The sequence below is a fragment of the Solanum tuberosum genome, unplaced genomic scaffold (assembly GCF_000226075.1).
Source record: "Solanum tuberosum cultivar DM 1-3 516 R44 unplaced genomic scaffold, SolTub_3.0 scf00105, whole genome shotgun sequence".
Taxonomy (NCBI): Eukaryota; Viridiplantae; Streptophyta; class Magnoliopsida; order Solanales; family Solanaceae; genus Solanum; species Solanum tuberosum.
Window position 1 is genome coordinate 1,138,528 of NW_006239031.1, and position 19,668 is coordinate 1,158,195.

Consider the following 19,668-nt stretch of genomic DNA (forward strand, 5'->3'; position numbering starts at 1 on the left):
TTAAAAATAGAACTTCCCTCTTAAGTTTATTAAAGAGAAGAAAATTTATGAGAAATCAAAATAAAATAAACATAAGAATTAGTCAAATAAATTCATAAATAAAAATTATATTTATATAGTATAATTTTTTAATAGAAAAATATGTATAATTATCATAAAAATAAGGAGTAGTAAATATTATTATACATGGTATTCAAAAAAATGTAAATATACATAAATGTAAAAAATGATGTATAAAAAGGATTTAAAGGGACATATTTGTCATTTACCTATTTTATCTCAGGATAAGTTATCCTGGGATTACTATACCACCCATGGGGAGGGATAACTTATCCCGGTACTAATTATTAATCCCGGGATAAGTTATCCCGGACTTGCCAACCAAACAACATATTTATTTCTAATTAGAGTACTAATTAAATTATACAATTAGGTAGTGGTCAATTTTTATGAAACACATCAAAATGATAACCTCATAAAAAGTTCAAAACTTCAAATTTATACGATATACTAAGAAATTTTAAGATTTTTAAAAAAATCGACTAAAATCTCTTTTAAATATTCTAATTTATTGTATTCTTTTACGTAATTTTTAAATAAATAAATCTTATTTCAAAAAATTTAATATTTGTATGTTTGAATTGACAATTAAAGTTTAGAAGGTCAAATCTTGAAATTGGATATGAAGAAAGTAACAAATTTGTTAAAATACATAAATTAAACTATATTAATATAATATCAATACATCGCTGTATATAACTACAAAAATAAATATTTTTTCAAGCCATCGTGAACCATGGCGAAATGGATCAATGAGATGAAATTGATTAAATTTAAAAATCTTCTTTGATTAAGTGCGGCCTACGAGTTTAATAGTTAGTTGTTATTATAATTTGTAACATTATATTAAGGAAGAATAAAAATAAAAGTCATCAAAAGTTTTCAAGTTCGCTTTCTAAATAGCTAGCTACTAGTGAAAACAATACCATATCCTTTAGTCTGAAAGAAATATCTCACTTGAGCCTTTTCCAAACTGAATTTCTCCTGAGAAAGATTTACCCTCCAACGCTAATTTTAAACAATAAAAAACTACAAATAATCGCTATCTCCCAATTTATGTGACACTGCTTTATCAACAAGCCGAGAAGTGGGAATGACAAAATCCCTGAGAGGGGAAGGATAATGTTTGAATATATGTAATGATTATCGTTGTACGTAATATAATCTAACATCTCTTGTCCTAAAATCATAATTTAATTCTGGTCAACTTTGAGAAGTTGTACCACATGGCCTTATGCTAGTTTGTTTACACAATACATTTATCAATAATCAGTTGCAACAGAAGAGGTCAAAAGTTGATAGTTTCTCAATAATTTGAGTCTTAGATTTAATGGGCTCAGCAGAATCACGTAGCATCATATGATATGAACCAAATGAAGGACAATGCCCAATAATTAATCAAATATCAACATGCAGATACTTATGGCAAGATTCTTCTATTACATCTGAAGATTTTTTCCACTCACCTCCGGTAAAGCACTTAGCTTCCTGATTTCCTTTCTTCAGGACTGCGGACAGAGGGGCCAGTAGTTGGCTATAATGGCAACTTCAATGAAGCAAAAATGTTAATGGCTCAAAAGATTTGGTAAGCAACTTTAAGGGGTCTTCAAGGACGCTATCGTCTAGCTTTTGATAGAGCCATTAACGGGACAAAACACTCAAACCAGAGAGCAGGTGTTACGCCAAAGGTAAATTATGATATCACATATGCTACATTTGTTGATACAGAGTAGCGGAGAGGAGAGGTAATGCTGTCTATATTCAGCTCTAGGATGGAGGGATTTGACGAGCGAGGAAAGGCACTTCCACCACTGTACCTTCAACATCATCACCAATAATTACACTGTCTCCCTCAGAAGCAGCTTTCCTCTTAATGTAGCCAAGTCCGAGGGGCTGAGATGCTCGTTTACCAGTTGTGAAACTCGTCACTTTGCCAACCTGCCAAAGTTCATAGCACCATCATTCTGGCAATTCTTTCCAAATGGTCATTACTAGGATCATAAAGAAAAAATAATGGTGATTTGATTTCAATAATGCACTTGACTAGATGTGTATGTCATGTATTGGCTGCTATTCATCACAATTATAGTAATCTTAGACGATTCCTCACAAGGCATTAATTTTGTTTGATGCATTTCATTTACAAGACAGAACAATGTATAGGGTTAATGTGCCAAGGTACAATTTGTTACACTATAGCTATCACAATAGGGACTGAAACAATCAATTGGAAAATCAGAAAAGCTCAAACCTTTTTCCCATTGACTGAGATAGTGCTACCAGGTTCCACAGGCGATGAGACACGTATTCCCCATAGTCTCTGCTTGATGCCATCGTAAGTTACAAGTCTAGAAATGGTTTCTTGACCCTTATAGCACCCTGGAATTTATTTTATCATATTTGATAAACCATAAACAGAAGGAAACATAACTATAAAAATAGGAGCTCCTGAACCTTTATTCAGAGAAACAGCATTCCACAGATTAGCCTCCAGAACATTAAACTCGTCTGTGAGCTCTTTACCAGGAGCTGGTCTTCCTGCATGAATTAAGACACAAAGCTTTCTACATCAATATTGGAAATCAAATCAGACAGGATGTTGATTGCTCGAAACTTGAGGACGCAAACCTAAAGCATAACAGGTGGTCAGAACACACTGGAATCATGATCTCAACAGAAGATATTACCTGGAATATTAACAATAAAAAGAGAGAACCAAATTGTCTTTAATTACCTTGAAGAATCCTTAAAGTTTCCCATGCATTAGAACCCATTGGGATAGCACCATGACCTAGAATAGCTTTCCAGACCGATTCAGCAGCAGCTGGAGACATAAGTAGTGAATAACCTTCTTCAGAGATGATATTTCCCACTCCCACAGTTATTGGCATTCCATTTACCTTCACATGTTAATTAATTTCATAAGAAAAAGTAAAATGTTAATCCTCCTATTTCTTGGAAAACTCAGGCACGACGATATGCTCAAGATACTGCAATTAATCTAACATATAGGACATGAGAGCAACTACACCAGCAGAAGCTAAACAGTAGAAAAGGTAACAAGTAAGCATTTCAGTGGTAAGAAAGGACATTAACTGCGGATATTGCAGACAAATGGCAGAGAAACTGTAAAATATTCTTTATTGAGAAGTTGAATTTGACAATACAAGAACAGACATGAATGCAGCACAAGGTTGACTAAAGAGGTTGCAATTGGAAATAACAACTAATTATGAATGGATAGATATTAATGTTTCTGAATAATGCAAGTAAGAATTTGGTGAATTGATGCATGAACTAAAAATGACAGAGGGCCCAACGAAATCTGAACATTTCAATGTGTTCAAAACCATCGCGTCTCTTTGAAAAAGAGAAAAGAACATTGGAAATCATTGTTCAAGTTTGGATTATTTGACACAATCTCATCACCATTTTATATTAAATCTTTTTATTATCAAACTACTTGTTTGGTTATGTTACAAAAGAATCAATAGTCAGAGCTATTACCAATCTTAAGTAACTCTTTTAATTGAATGCTCACTTCGATCCCTTTTTCGTGACTTATATTTAAATGGAATTTAAGAGAACAATGCTTGAATGACATGTTATACTTTTGAATTATTTATTATACCCATAAGTTTAGTCATATAAGTTGGTGTACTGGTGGGAAGATGTGAAAAGGGCATGAAGAAGTCGCATTAAATACAAAACAATAGGAAGTAATATCATGATATGTTAATCCGATTTTTTATAATTGTTGGCCTTTGCAATTTGAGGAAAGAAGTTATATCTTGCACAGACTAAGATAGTAAGTAGATCAAACAATATGGGTTAGAAGGAGTATCAAATAATCTAAACCAAACAGGTGTTCATATTATTTTTTGATATATATAAGTATAACTTTAAATTGGGTGATTCAGTAAGACATGAAGTTTGGTGAAAACTGAAACCTAAATAAAGAGAGAAAGTTAACATTGTCCAGAAGATGAATCAGAGAGGGAAGTATCCAATTACATTGTAATGCTTATGCGATCCATATGGTTGTCCAACTATGTCAGCAAGACTCAGAGCCTCCATTATCTGTGTGTAAGCCATTACATACAAAAGTTAGTTGTAGCTTTTAAGAGAAGTAAAAAGATAACAAATATTATCACCTGTTTGATGATTAACTAGACACAGTTCTTACTTTGTTACTTGTAGGCCCTACTAGTACGAACAAGGACGTTTGCTCGGTAATATCTTGAATTTCAACTTTGTCTGCAAAGAATATGTACCTATGAATAGAAGTATGGCATATTGTTAAATCAGCAGGTAAGTAATGTAAAACAACTGATTAGACCCCAAAAAACTATTCAAGCATAGGTAAGCAAGAGCGGCAGCAATCCAGAGCAAAAGCATGGCAGTTCCAGACATACTTCTTAAGCATATGAGTTATTCTTTCCCTGGTCACTGGAGAGACCACCAATGTGATTGCCGTTTTCTGTGAAATATAATATCCACTTCAATAATAGTCTTATCATATGAAAGCTTAGGCACAAGAAACCAATTCTCAGTAAGGGAACTGTGAAGGATTACCATAACCCAGGCATGGGCAATATCGATGGTTCTAGCAGTTGGTGTCACAAAAACAGTGTCACATCCCTACAATTCCCAGGCATGAAATATAAAAGCAGAACATTAGTGGAGTTTGCTATTTTCATCAACCTAGAGTTGTGGAAACCAAGTCAATACCTGCCCCTCATGAAGAGTTTCAAAGTTAGCAGTACTTTGGTTGTGAAGAAACTGAACCCTGTCTTCTCCACTAACTGTGTGAAATGAAAAGACAGACAGAGATTGCTGAAATAACAACTATGAATAAGTTGCCGCCAAAACAATTCAAAGAAGTAGAAAAACTTATATCCAGCTAGTCCATAATACGTCACTAGCACTAGAGCAAGTGGTAAAAAGTAATTTTCACATCCATTATCCACATGACTCGCACTAGGAAATAAGCATACAACCACATTCCACAGAGTTGTTTAAGTAGGAAGAAATTACTATTTTATTAGAAGAATAATATGGATAATGGACTTACTTTAAGATACATTAAAAACTAACCTAACCTCTATTCCTCCACGTCAATAGATTATTCACAGATTAAACTTAGAGTGTCTTATAAAATAAAAACAGAATCATTTTCAGAATGAAAATGTGTGGATGGATTTACCTCTTATCCTGCCATGGTGTGAAAGATCCACAACCTAGAACAAATTGAATGATACCATCAGATCACACTTTGCAAGACTAAGCTGAACAGTATACAAGTTCCCTTACAAGGCCAGGCTCAATTCCAGATATCGCAGTAAATTATACAACATGTGATAGGAAAGTTGGACCATTAACACATCTTTTAATCAACAGATGAAATTTATATGACAGGGAAATTTTTAACAGGAAAAAATAACTAAAATTACCAAGAAAACCTGAATCAAGCTAGATACACACCGCGACACCATTCTCAACAGCATCTAATGCCTCCTCGTCATTATCGAATGTTCCTATTACCCCATCTTCTGATACCTTTGCCCCAGCAATTGTCATAGTATCCTGCAGGAAGAAAAAGTTAAACAAGCCAACTCTAAGGAGACCAAGAATGAAAGCATGTAGAAACATCAGGTCAGTGACTCTCATCCTTCACTTGTTCATCAGGAAACATTTAGCAGACGTAACAACATGTCCTTCGTATATCCTCATTGTTCAGAAAAAAAGTCTTTTAAAGTCTAACTGCCTACTGAAGTGAGACATTCCAAGCAGGGTGGATGGAGTGGAGGGGCATCCATAACCAACAAGCTTGTCTACCCCACCCCATTACATGGAGTATTTGTTTTGATTTTTCTTTCAGAAAGGAAAAAAAAATTCAAGCTTTAGGATTGATAATCCAAATAGTTCAATTAATTTTACCCAAGATAGTACATTGAACAGGAAAATTATAAGAAATCAGTCTTCTTCACACATGCTATAGCCAACTGACTTTCAAGATTAAGAATTATAAGAATTTGGAATTTATCAAAGCCCACAATCAAGAATTACAAGTTGGATTACATGAGAATTTGGTATTTATCAAAGCCCAGAATGACGTTAACTTTCAAGAATCAAGAATTAGCAACTCAGAATACTAAGAAACAAGTTTAAGAATTTGGTACTTACGAGGAGGTCGTGGTCGATGGGAGGAGGAGAAAGATCGAATGGCAGCGCAGCAGAAGAAAAAGAAGAAGAAAGGCGTCGATTAATCTTCGCCGGCGACGCATCGTAGGGCCGGTAAGCTAGTGGAGTAACAACGGATGAAGAAGAAGATGAAGAAAAAAGAAGAGAAGGAAATAACAAGTTTGCAGAGTAGAGAGACGCCATCTCTCTTGGAATTTCACACCACCCACTTTCTTTTTATAGGTCCCTCCCATATTAGATAAATACTTATACTATCTCATAAAATAGAAAATACTCGTCTAATTAATAATACTCTTTTGTAGTATTATATAGTTGATCATTATACTAAATATAGTTGTTTTATATTAGTTGAACACTTTATTAAATCAAGAAAATATTAATCATTATTTTCTATATTACTCCTATAAATAATTCTTTTTTAAAATGTTCACATTTGTTTGTATACCCAAAAAGTTTTTTTAAGGGGTAAATTAAAAAAATCATCTTCTTATTTATGATTTTTTAAGCATCATGCAAAATGAAATATGACAAAATGTTACTTTAAAAAGAAACACATTAAAATTTCAATAATAATATAATTTTTATTTTTTATACCACATTTACATACTTGATAAAATTTCACAAATAAAGTTTCGTTATATAACATAATTATGAACAATAATGCAGAGGTCGAAACGATAGAATTTCCACTACAAAGACAAAGAAAACTAGTAAATTAATTTCGTTAAACAATTAAGAAAATGAACAACATTATTTCGAGCTTTCCTTTCCTAAGCCATTCTCCTTTTTCTTGGTTAATTTTAAATATTTTACTAGCTTACCTTCTCTTGTATTTTGATTATTGTATGATAAAAAATTGCTTTCAACTTAATTTTAGTAGGTTATCGGTAACTTCAAACTTTTAATTTGAACTTGTTTGACAAGACCTAATGTATCAGCAAATCTAAATTATTTTTTATCAAATATTTATATAATTTTATGACATTATATTTATACTATTAATTTTTTTGTCAAAAATGCAATTCCTTTCATGATGTTCATAGAAATTTTGAACTTTTAATTTTTATGATTAATTTAATTAAAATATACTAATTTAAAAAATATAAATCAATTATTTTGTATAATATTAATTAAGAACATATGTTTATCAATTACTAATATACATTTTAAAAGGCAACATATATCTTAAATATTAAATTTAATGTTATTTATAAAGGTCCTTATTTGTCTAATATAAAATTTTAATATCAAACAATTAATTTTTATTTTCTTAATTTTCAATATAACCTTATGATAACACTTGTGCAACCAAACAGTACACTTGTAAATACACTATGGCAAACATGTCATCTTAGTTAACCGATTGTGTAATTATTAGGTTGATAATTACTACCATAATAATCACATCAAATCTAATTACTTAGACTTTCCCAACAGACTCTAAGAAACAAGTTGTATTAATTCAAAAATTAAAAAAAAATAAAAATGAATGACAGTATGACACAAGAAAAATAAAGGCTCCGATTTTTGTGTTTTACTTTTATTTCCTTGACAATATTTTTTGCTTTTTAAAACTAAAGGTAGAAAAAGAAAAAAAATAGTGTGTTTTACTGGAAAAAAGAAGAAGGTTGGTGTAATTAAAATCTATTAATCAATGAGTATAGAATCTTTTGTAGAATAAAACTTGCATATTTTCTGTAGACCTACTTTCTCCGTGGATTGAACTAGGAAATCATTTTTGTACGGGGTTTAATATACAAGACATGTTATATATTTATTAGCTTTCACACATAAATATAAAATTTGAGAATTCAACTAGAAAAATTCGACTCAATTATATATACAATTCATTATTATCCCCTTAATATGACTCATCTCTAATTTTTTCATATCTATTATATTTAATATAATATTCTTAAAAAAACATAAAGCATTTAAGTGATATTATTATTGTAAAGATTAATTTGAATTAATAAGATGTTAGTAATGTATTTGTGATACAATATCTTAGATGTTGTTGTAAAAAACTTTATATATTAATATAAAATTTTAAGTAGAATAATCCAGAGTTCTAAAATATATCTATTAAGAAAATTATATATATACTTCTTCTTTTTTCAATTTTAATATTTTCTAAGCGAGGATAAAACCATAAAATTCAACCTTTTCTATTTGTGATTCTCTAGATATGTGTAAGTAGTGTTTAAAAAAATAATCAAATAAAGTATATTTTAGCTAACAACTTAATTTTTATATGAGATAACTCCAATTTATGTTACAGCATACAGAGGTTTAACTGTAAGTAGTGTTAAAAAATAGTTAATTAAATGAAGTGTATTTTAGCTAACAACTTAATTTTATATGAGATGACTATAATTTATGTTATAGCATATAGAGAGGTTTACTTTAAAAAAGAAACACATCATAATTTCAATACCAGTAAAAAATTATTTGTTATATAATTTGTAATAATAAACTCGATAAAATCTCATATGTAAAATCTGATTATATTATATAATTATGAACAATAACTCGAAGGCCAAAACTATAGATTTCCGCTACAAGATGCAAATACGTAGAAAACTAGTAAATTAATTTTGAAAAATAATTCAGTAAATGGACAACATTAACTTTCGAGTTTTTCTTTTCATAAGCCATTCTCTTTTCTTTTATGTTTTTAAAATATTTTGCTAGGTTCCCTTCTCTTGATTTTTTGACTATTGTAAAAAAGAGGGTGTTTAAATTGACTTAAAAGTTGGTCAAACTTGCTTTTAAGTTAGTTTTTTTACTTCTAGAAGTGTTTGACAAATATTAAAAATAACTTAAAATAAGTTAGAAAGTGTTTGCCAAAAACAAAAATGACTTAAAATAAGTTAAAAATCAAAAGTAAATCCCCCCTACTTTTTATTTTTTAACTTAAAAATCATTTCACTTTGACTTTATTTTTTACTTAAAAGCTACTCCATCTATCCCTAATTACTTGTCCATTTTTTCTTTTATAGTTGTCCCTAATTACTTGTCCATTTTGACAAATCAAGAAAAGACAATTTTTTTTACCTATTATACCCTCAATTAATTACTTTGAAAAAGATAAAATTTCTTGAAAATCTTAAGTTTTTAATTCATCCATTTCATAATTAATAGTGGTAAAATAATAAACTCACTATGTCAATTATTGTTTTCTTAATTGGTGTGTCAATTCAAAAGTAAACAAATAATTAGAGCCAGAGGAAGTACTTTTTTAAGTGGATCCATATGGGTTGCTTTCAACTGATTTCTTCTCAGAGGCTGATTCAGACTTCACTAAGAGATCCCAAAAGATAAAAATATAAAATTTGAGAATATATATAAAGTTTAAGAAGTACCTTACATATTACTCTATATAATTTTTTAGTGAATGAGTTCGGATAAACCCTCAATACCCTCTAGATTCGCCTTTGCTTGTCAGTAGACCAAACCCATCAACAAACTTGGGCCTAATTAGCACATTCGGTCCAAAAGATTTAAAAACTTGACCTATAACTTGAACACATTCACTATAACAAAATTTTGTACCAAACAATAGCAAGTCATAAATTATACAGCAACCCCACCTTAAACATCAAAGAATTGTGGATATACACACTGAAGTTTTTCAACTATGTATAATAAACCTCACACAACATAACTTCCACCAGCCTTTTCTTTTCCTAGTTTCTTTCTTTGACACTTGGTAACAAATAAATAAAACAATCCAAAAATGGCTAACAAACCCCACTCCTTCTCCTCCATCACATCACCCTGAAAGTAGAAAGAAAAGACAACTCTTCTGTAGAATATGTCAAAATGGAAGATATTGCATCTCCATGGAAAACTTTGACACCTGACCAAAAAATAAAACGACGCAAGCCTGCAAAATAACAAAATTTTGAGTAAATTACCTTTAATAGACAAAGAAAGCAGAACTAAACATCCTTTTTATGATTTGTTCAAAGTCTGAAACATTATTAGAGAAAAAAAGAATGGAACTATAGATATCTCAGGCTTGTCTTTGCACAAAGATAATTGATTAAAATAATGACATATGACTTGCCAATCGATGACATGTATGTTGCATCTTTAGTTGGAAGGAAGAATGATAGCAATGGTCTAGATAAGACTATACCTGGACGCGATCAGCCTAATTAGCTGCTCTTCCACCATGGATGCATGTCCGATGAATAAGATAATATTAAATATTACAAGAACACAATATATAAAACTTGCTCTTCTCAAAGGCGCTTTACATGTCAGCTCTGAGGTGCAATAGTTGCGAGAGCATTAGCATGTGCAGGTGAAAGATTACTCAGAAGAGGCTGCATTTGATGACCATAAATCGAAATTAGGTGAGAAAATGCTCTTCCAACATGAGCCTTGACTTCAGGGGTTTCAACAGGTGACATGGCAACCTGGGCAAAAACATTTACCAACTCCGGAACCAAAGTTAAGATCTGTATATTCACAAAACAAACAAGTAAAGATGCGTTAAATATTACATTCCACAGAAGATGAAGACATAAAGGAAACAAGAATGATAACTAACGTGACAGATAAGATACAACAGCATACCAATGTAATCCCACAAGTGGGGTCTGGGGAGGGTGTTGTGTATGCAGCCTTACCCCTACCTTGTGAAGGTAGAGAGACTGTTTCCGATAGACTTTGTGACAGATAAGATGAGACATGAAAATACCTGAGAGTTAGATGACAAAACAAGATTGCATATGCAACTGTAGACTGCCATGGATTCTTCATGATCTTCTTTTAGAGGAAGAACTTTCAAGAAAACAGGTAGCACCTAAAGAAAGTATAACAACATATAACGACCATGGCAAATAGAGGGAAACCTTCAAAGCCAAAAACAATAGAAATGTCAAATTCTCCACCTGATTCAGTGGGATTGTCTCTGGATGAACCATTATCATCCTTGCCACCGCACCAGCAGCATTGTCTCTCACTGCATTATCTGGCTCAGCTTCGCCAAATAATGGGTAAAGGCCACGTAAGGCATCTCCATAATATCTAGAATAAAGTGAATAAATCAGATTTAGATGTGCCAACAAAGAAGGTAACTGGTAAATAATCAGTGGCTACAACCCCACAAACTCAGAACATATATTAGGAACAGAAGTAGATGGTAAACAAGGTATGCAACCGAAAGCATACTTCAAAGCAGCATCACCACCATTTTTGCACAACTCGCCAACACAAAATGCTGCATTCCTTCGGTTTGTAGCATCCGCTGAAGCTAATTCTTTAAGTACCAGGGACATCACAGTCTGAAGCAGGATTAATATTCCCCAATTCAGTTGCAGAACTATCAAAAAGTGTGTGTGTGTGTGTGTTGGAGAGGAGAAGAAAAGAACCAATTAACCAGTTTTCAAAATTTTACATCAATATAGCCACCAATAGGAGCACCCATGTGTTGAGCCACTTCTGCAAGGGTTGCAACGACCATGGTCCGATCTTGAGATGGGCGCGATGCTTTCTGCAATTGCAGAGGTTATGGCATGAAACACTGCGACTAAAGCTAATCTCTAAGGCAAAGAATAGAAAAGAACTTGACCAAAAAATTGTACGGATGGGGAGGGGGGTCCCAAACTTACAGCAAATTTCATCAAAGGTTCGAACAGCTTTGAAAAGATTGGAGCAAAATGAGAGCCCATGGCCTTCGCGAATGCAGGGAGGAGATCAGAAACAGCATCCATTAGCACTTCGTCATGTTCAGTGTCGTCATCATCAACTTCACTATCTGATTCTACGAGCTGACACGCAGACTGCTCTCGTAACAGAACCACAGTTGCCTCAACAAGCTCAGTGATATCTATAAAGATGGGAAAAACAAGTTAATCCTAAATTTAATTTTAATGACTGGAGGACCTGAAGGAATTAAAGTGTGCACACTTACAGGGCTCAACAGCCATGTAACCAAAATCCTTCACGATGTCAGCAACAGCCATACAAGCTTGCGCAACAACTTCTTTGTCATCATCTTCAATCATTGTCTTTATATAAATTTTCATCACAGTATCTGCAAAGCAAAAAAACACTGAAATGATATATTTGTAACAGATTATATGACTGACACAAAGAAGATAAATCATACCAAGAACTTCTTTTGTCTTTGTCATTCCCTCCTGCCAAAGAGGGAAAAAAAAATGAAGCAGTCATTAACATCAGAGATATTATCATACATCACACTCATTTCATTGAAAGCTTATATGAACATGCTAATTAAATCGGAAAATGTGTGAACTTCAGCCTAAGGCAGCACAATTACTTCAATGGCTCAACTTAAACTAAATGAGTTTTAGATGCTCGTTTCTATCCCAGACTTGTGATGCATTACTACAAGCTTTAACAGTATCACTGCATATTTAATAGCACAAAAAGTAGTCATTTAATACCTCAACTTCTACATTTATTTTGAGGGTGGGGATCAGTTCTTGAAGTAAAGGTCTTGCAAGACGGTGCTGTCAAGGAAATGGAACACTCTAACAATACAAACTAACCACATATAGATTCCTAGGATCTTTGTTGAGCCTTGTGGGTTTTCTCTACTAAAATTTTTGTAATCTAGATAACCCCCTCAGTTTTAACGCAGAAATAGCAAGGAGAAAGCTAAGCAAACTTAAACTAACTCAAAAAGAGCCCGTCGGAAAAAAACAGAGAAAAAATGTGTTGCGTATCAGGCTTATAGCACATAACCTCTAGCACTACTTAAGAATAACATATGATTCACACAAATCTTCGGCAGATTGACACAACAAATATGAAAATTCATAAATTATCACAGCAGATGCATCACTAGAACTTTACAGCTGTCAAACATCCATTGGAAAAGGCCGATCAACAAAAAGTATCAACTGCATGCAAAATTATAAATGATAAACTAAATACAACAATGATGGACGGAGATAGATCATTACTCACATTATGACCTTGCAATGCTGCTTGTGTAGCTATCAAAATATCTGCAATCAAAGAGATCCAGAAAAGAGCACTTATGGACTAGCTTTAGCTTGCAACAGTAAATTTGAAAATAAAATAGCATCATCTTATAAATTACCACAGTATTTAAAAGTAAAAACAAGTATCAGATATTTATATCATAAACCCTATATACTAATCACATAGAGATATTCAAAATCAAGTTTGTAATAACAAATGAAATAGCTATAGACAGACTGACATGTTATACAACATACAAACATATATACCCCAGGTCAAGCATTCATACAGCAAAATGCCAACATTAAGATAAAAAATCAACAGAGAAAGCAGCCCCTTGCTACTCACATTTGAGAGAAATAATGGCTTGCATTCGAACGTCCTCATGGAAATAGCTAGAATGCCTCACTAAAATCTTAAATGACTCTTCCAAGTAACTTGAAATACATTAAGGAATCCAGAAAACCATTAGCATCAATGTCATACAAGATAAGCTTTATGTATGTATTGAGAAAAGGATACGGTGCATAAGAACCCTTTGTATGTAAAGCAAATAAGCCAAGGGCTTGAGTTGCAGCTGCCTTTTCATCTAATACACCAGTTCTTATACTGATATTACGAACCCTAGGTTCATCATGTGCTTCATCATCTGATGACACACCGCCAAATCCATGAACATTTTCATCTTCTTCGGAATCATCAATATCAACAGCAGAACCATCATCTAGGTTGCAGGAGTTGAATGCCAGAGGAACAACATGTGGAAGGTACTGTTTCCAAAAAAAAAGAAGGAGGTTATAGAAGTAAAAACAGCATGTAATGTATAAAAATCCAATCATCAGTGATACCTGAGCAAATCCTTCATCTAAAATTTCCGCTATATTGCTAAAGAAACCATGAGTGTATTCCCGAAGCTCGCTAAACTCCAAACCAAAACCCTGATAGCATCGAAACCTATCAAGAATTGTTTGTAAATTTGAAAGCAATCCTAAATGTGAGAGCTTATAAAGTTTCTCACTGAAATTGCAGCTTCAATGAAAGGCGGCAAAACTGGTTCCATCCTTGTCCTGCCAACAGACATTGCAACTATCCCAACCAATTCAGTAGCCCTAGCTCGTGAAAGGAGGTCTTCATCATTTGTAAGCACCATGAAAACTTTCATCAACTCTAGAACTCTTTCAGCATAGGGCACAAATGCTTGTTCAGCAGCAGATGCAACTGAACCAATAGCAGACTGCAATAAAAGGAGAAAATACATTGTCACAAGGTGACGCAACTTCAGACTAAAACTATTTTTAAGCATCTGAAAAGAAACTTACCATGCAAGTTTCCTGCAAATTACGAGGGCTACTTTGGAGAGCACCAAGTAATTTTCCCATCAAAGGATCCAGGAAAGGAAGAATTTCTTCACCCATGTTCTCACAAAATGCGGCCAATGCATAGTAAGACTTCTCCTGCACAAGAACAAAAACCATTTTTGAATAAATAGGCACCAGTGGAAGGACTTAACCATTTCTTAGCATGTTTGTACCTTAACTTCATCAGATACATCCTCTACAGCATTTAAAATGCATGGGAGGACACTTTCATAGTGAGAAACTATCTCAGGCTGCAGATACTCAGCAAATTGGCCCAAGGCAAATGAAGCAGCTCCTCTCACCATTTGTTCAGGATCTCTCAGAGACCCCAAGACAATGTGTAGGATAGGTTCCAGTTTGTTCTTCATAAGTTCCAAACAACCCTCAGATATGACACCTAAAGAAGTAACCGAAGCTTCCCGAAACTTCCCATTTGGACTTTGACTGCTTAAAGAAGCAAACTCAAGAACAGGTGGGAACACATGTTTAGACAAATTTAGAGCCATGGTATCAATTACTTCTGCAGCAGCTCGGTCTGGAGCAAGATCATCATCTTCATTCCTGTCTGTAGACTCAGCAAGCAATGGACACATAACTTGCAAAATTGGTGTTACTAGCTTGTACTTTTTAAGAGAATTTGCCTTGTACTTTGCTAGCCACGAGATTATTTGAATAGCCTGAAAAATGAACCAACAATTCAAAGTAAAACACTTGAGAACCAGTAACAGACGTCGAACAGGCAAAAACATTGTGCAAACATCCCATCATCCGAGTACCAACAGTTTCACTAAGCTGTAACCATATCATGTTCCCACCTGATGCCGTGTGTTCGACTCCAAAGTTGGACTTGAGCAAACTTCAAGAGAAAACTGAACTATTGCTTTAACTGAATCCCCAAGTAGAGGTGCCGGAGATTCTATTAGCTCATCAAATATTTCAAAAGCAAGCACAGCAACATCTTCATCGCCTGAAGCAAGACACTGCCTTGACACATTCAAAATGCTAGGGATAAACTCTCGAAACTTGATCTGCAGGTAGGAAACAGGAGCAGACATATTCTCAGGATAAAATGGCAGTTAAGATATTTAAAAACTTACAAACATTGTTAATTATTCTCAAGGCTCAAAAAGATTTCATGTGATCCTAACAGTTTCAACCAATGTCCCGTCTCTACACCACATTTGCTCTAAACAATATTTATGCATTTTTTTAAAAAAAAAGTTACAATAATTTGAAACATGGAGAAGCTGCATGAGCCATAAGATAGCATAATGAACAAACCATACTCACCACTTCTGCCTCATCATGAGTGAACTCTAGAAAAGATCCAACTGCCCTGTTAACATGATTTAATTCCACTTGCGGTTAGGAATTGTAATATGTAGTTTCTGGATCAAGAAATTCAACAATTCTAAAGATTCCAAACAAACATTACTTGAGAGCGGCAACTCTGACACGATTACTTGTTTCGTCTTGAAGGCACTTGAGCAGCAATGATTGCAAATCAGCAAAATATGGTTGAAAAGAATTCCCAATAGTTTCAGTCAAGGAACTGAAAAGAATTAAAGCCACCTTGCATCATCAAAACAATGGAACAACCCATCAGTCCACTAAAATACATAATCCTACAGGTAATTGCAGAAGGTGGGACAGAGGGCAAAATCATTATCATCCCAATGACCAATCCAAAGGAAGGGGAAGATTGATGACAACAACATTTTCTTTACATGGATTAATGATTAACGGATGCTCACGCAAAAGAGGTTACAAGAACAGTTAAAATGGCTGACGCAGACAATTAGTATTAATTAAGAAACCTTGATCATGGCAGATTGAATTCAAAACACACAAACTTATGCTGAATCGATTCTTTCAGCCTGTTTATAGATGTAGTGACAAAACTGACAACAGTTCTCTACCTTTTCATTAAAAAAAATGACAGTGACATGTTTCATTTTGATGGCTTATACTCACTTCCCAATTGGGCACTCCACAGCCACATGTCGTCAATCCCTTTTTTTCATTAGTTCTATCGAATGTTCCTCATTAGGGAAGATAAAAGGAACTGACAAAGGTTTAACAGGCATTCTACCTCAGTGTTACTTGAATTCAGAAAAAAGCTACCAGTATGCTGAAACTACCAAATACTTTGAATTTTCAGTATGAAGTGGCATACTCTGTCTGAGGGGAAAATTTAGTACTATTTTCGAGAGGGTAGGGATATACTTGACATTTACAAATGGTTAAATGAAATTGTAACATAAGGGTATCACTATACTTCTATAATAGCCTTGGAATGATAAAATCTAGCAATTGCAAGGAATTTTATTGGCATACAGCAATCAACATTTTTGCGTAGCATGTAAGAAACCAATCCTTTATGCCAACCCAGAAGCTACATCGTAGTAATTGAAAAGAAAGGGACCATATCAAGTGTTCATCTAACTAAAACATGTGATGACAATCAAGCATAGGATACCTCTCTGTGATCTTCTTGTGCACTTTGACTGCACTGAAACAAATATGGCAACAAATCTGACCACTCTCCAGCTGGAACCGCATATTTTGCAACAATACTAATCACATTTGCACTAGCTCGCCTCACCGGAGGGCTGAAAAATGATCACATTAGATCAGTATAATTTGCAGGCAAAATATCATCTTTTCAAACTTCCATTGGAGGCCTAGTAACAGCTTCTAAGTAAGGCAATTCAATGCATCTCCGGAAAAAAATAAATGTAAAGGTTGTGTGATCTAAATTTTTTTCTCACACAGACAGCACACATGTGTATCATTGAATAAACTACCACAGAAAGTACAACTCTGTTATAATTGGCTTGCTTGAAAATCAGTGACTCTTCTATCCATTATTATAAGAATAATCAGTTAACAACATTGACTTCATCAGTCAAAATACTCTTTCACAACAAAAAGTCTCTTAGTCCTGCAAAATCTTACTCTATAGTGTGATCAGAAAGTCATTCTCAGAGACGAGAGAAAACTGAATTACTCAAAAAGAATAGGAGAATTGTCCGAACTCTCGGTTCATTCTAGTCCAGCAGACTTTATAGAGTAAGTAATATTTTTGAAAAAAGATGCGGATACAAAAGCGCATGCAAACCTCCATAGAGCGCCTAGAAAATTAGTTGCGGCAAATATACTCACAAGATCATCAATAAATAGCAAAATGTATCGTGCAATTACTGCACTGAATACGGGAAAAAAACTAGTGCAGTTGAAACTAAAAAGTGAGAGAAATGAATCAAAGGACCTGTGTTCCATAGTGATGCTCTCAATTAAGGACTGTTTCACAAGCTGACGGTGTTGAGGAGATAGCTTAGCCCAGTGACCAGTGATCTTCTTACGGAGAAGTACCGCCGCAAGCTGCCTAACATTAGGCGTTTTGGCAGTACGGAGATGATGAATCAGTGATGGAACCACCTGAGGATCCTTTGCAAGACGCTTTATTTGATCCTCAGCTTGTCTTCTAGCATCATTGTCAGGCATCAGAAATTGAATCAATAATAGCTCCAGTGACTGCGCCATGGCTCTCTCTTCGATCCTTACGAGCTTTTCTGTAAGGGTGAAAGCGGCTGCGGAGTGCGGAGGAGAGAAACCCTGCGGCGGGAGTTGAGGGTTTTGGTTTATTATATTGAAGAGAAAACTCAAGGGAATATTGTGACTTTCTATTATTGTGGGGCTGAGTGCTGACGGGGCTTTGCTTGTCTACATTGCCGGGAACTTCGTCGGCATGCGTCAACTTGATTTGGCACCAAATTAAATGTTCTTTTTTTTTTCAAAATTGGATTTTTAATGATTTCTTAAAAGAAATATTTACATTTAGTTGGCAAGTAAAGATTTGTTAGAAATATTTATATGACTATTTAATTTAAAATTTCATATTACGTACAAATAAACATTAAGGCATTAATTTTAATCTCTAGTATTTAATAATTTCATCATACGCTCTTTAATTTATATTTACTAATGAAATATTGAAAAAAATGTACATGTAAAAAGAATCATATCAAACTATCAATAGTTACTTTATTATTATAAGGAAGGAGGAAGGATATATTTCATATTAGACAAAACTCAAATTGTAATTAATTTTATATTTCTTTAATGGCTTGTTTGTTGGATTTTATTATTTGGACTCTGATATAGAATAACATGTTTTCAAATAAATTTATATATTATACGCTTTAACATTTCAACTGCATGCATGCATAATTTTAAATTAAATTGACGTTTAACTGTTTCACAAAAATTCATTATTTCATTTGACGTTGTAATCATATTAGGTTGCCCAATCAATTGTATTTCCACAAAATTGATTTAGCTTCTACCCCAATAGGGTCCATTTGTCATACTCAAATTGAAATTGCGGATCATATTTCATTTCAACATCCTAATGTAATATAATTTTAATTACTTTCATAAAATCACAAAAAAAAAAACATTATACTCAATAATATGAATTAGTTATATGTTAATTGTTATGCAATCTGTATTTTTAAACCAATATTACTGATAACAAAAACTTTGCAGAAGCAGTAAATTCCAAAGTTTAAATCACGCAGTGAAGAACAAAAATTAATTAATAGAAACTAATACCTGTAAAACATACTAGAATCTGTAACAATCATATGAAACATAAAGGAAATTGAGCCCACTGAATGCATAGTGTCCCCTTAAAGAACTATTCTTCTCTAGTATCCTAGGTTTGAATTGGAATATATCCTCCCATGATAGAACGATTTTATTCACCAGTGTATTGATACCCAAAACAATGGTGTTAGCGAGCCACTCAACGACAATAAAGTACATGAATAATGAATTTGTGTAGAAGAGGAAGAAGAAGTTCAGAAAATTCGTAAATGAAAAGTCTGAGGAAAGGTTGCAACATATCAGAAAACCACACGAGCATTCATGAAAGTTTGCAACCTTCCAAACGGTCATGACTGTTCCTGAAAGTTACAACCTTTCAGAACAATCATCTCCAATGGTGGGAAATTCAAATAAAACGGGAAAGATGTTTTAAATACGAGTCGCGCAAATCCGAATTAGAGATGAC

General features: G+C 33.5%; 2 protein-coding genes across 3 annotated transcripts; both read right to left on the reverse strand.

The window, feature by feature from the left end:
* Window positions 1-1,346: 1,346 nt before the first annotated feature.
* On the reverse strand, window positions 1,347-6,481 carry LOC102605971 (putative transferase At1g60990, chloroplastic). 2 transcript variants are annotated; one of them, XM_006349311.2, is made up of 12 exons: window positions 6,247-6,481; window positions 5,545-5,646; window positions 5,267-5,300; window positions 4,792-4,865; window positions 4,636-4,701; window positions 4,476-4,540; window positions 4,247-4,334; window positions 4,075-4,140; window positions 2,795-2,960; window positions 2,515-2,598; window positions 2,312-2,439; window positions 1,347-1,998 (listed from the first exon to the last, which is right to left on the reverse strand). In XM_006349311.2, exons 1-12 carry the CDS (start codon window positions 6,445-6,447, stop codon window positions 1,828-1,830), a joined length of 1,245 nt encoding a protein of 414 aa, XP_006349373.1. In that variant the 5' UTR covers window positions 6,448-6,481; the 3' UTR covers window positions 1,347-1,827. The 2 variants fall into 2 exon arrangements, with proteins under 2 accessions (XP_006349373.1, XP_015165039.1); XM_015309553.1 differs by lacking the exon at window positions 6,247-6,481 and having other exon boundaries at window positions 5,514-5,633.
* A 3,285-nt stretch (window positions 6,482-9,766) lies between these two features.
* On the reverse strand, window positions 9,767-18,240 carry LOC102606314 (importin-4). The gene is made up of 21 exons (XM_006349312.2): window positions 17,863-18,240; window positions 17,071-17,203; window positions 16,027-16,163; window positions 15,882-15,927; window positions 15,407-15,619; window positions 14,765-15,268; window positions 14,553-14,687; window positions 14,252-14,467; window positions 14,082-14,171; window positions 13,756-14,003; window positions 13,582-13,670; window positions 13,216-13,256; window positions 12,389-12,419; window positions 12,191-12,313; window positions 11,889-12,106; window positions 11,675-11,770; window positions 11,449-11,561; window positions 11,169-11,304; window positions 10,976-11,080; window positions 10,409-10,733; window positions 9,767-10,153 (listed from the first exon to the last, which is right to left on the reverse strand). The coding sequence occupies exons 1-20, from the start codon at window positions 18,135-18,137 to the stop codon at window positions 10,533-10,535; spliced, it is 3,150 nt and encodes a 1,049-aa protein (XP_006349374.1). The 5' UTR covers window positions 18,138-18,240; the 3' UTR covers window positions 9,767-10,153; window positions 10,409-10,532.
* Window positions 18,241-19,668: the final 1,428 nt, after the last annotated feature.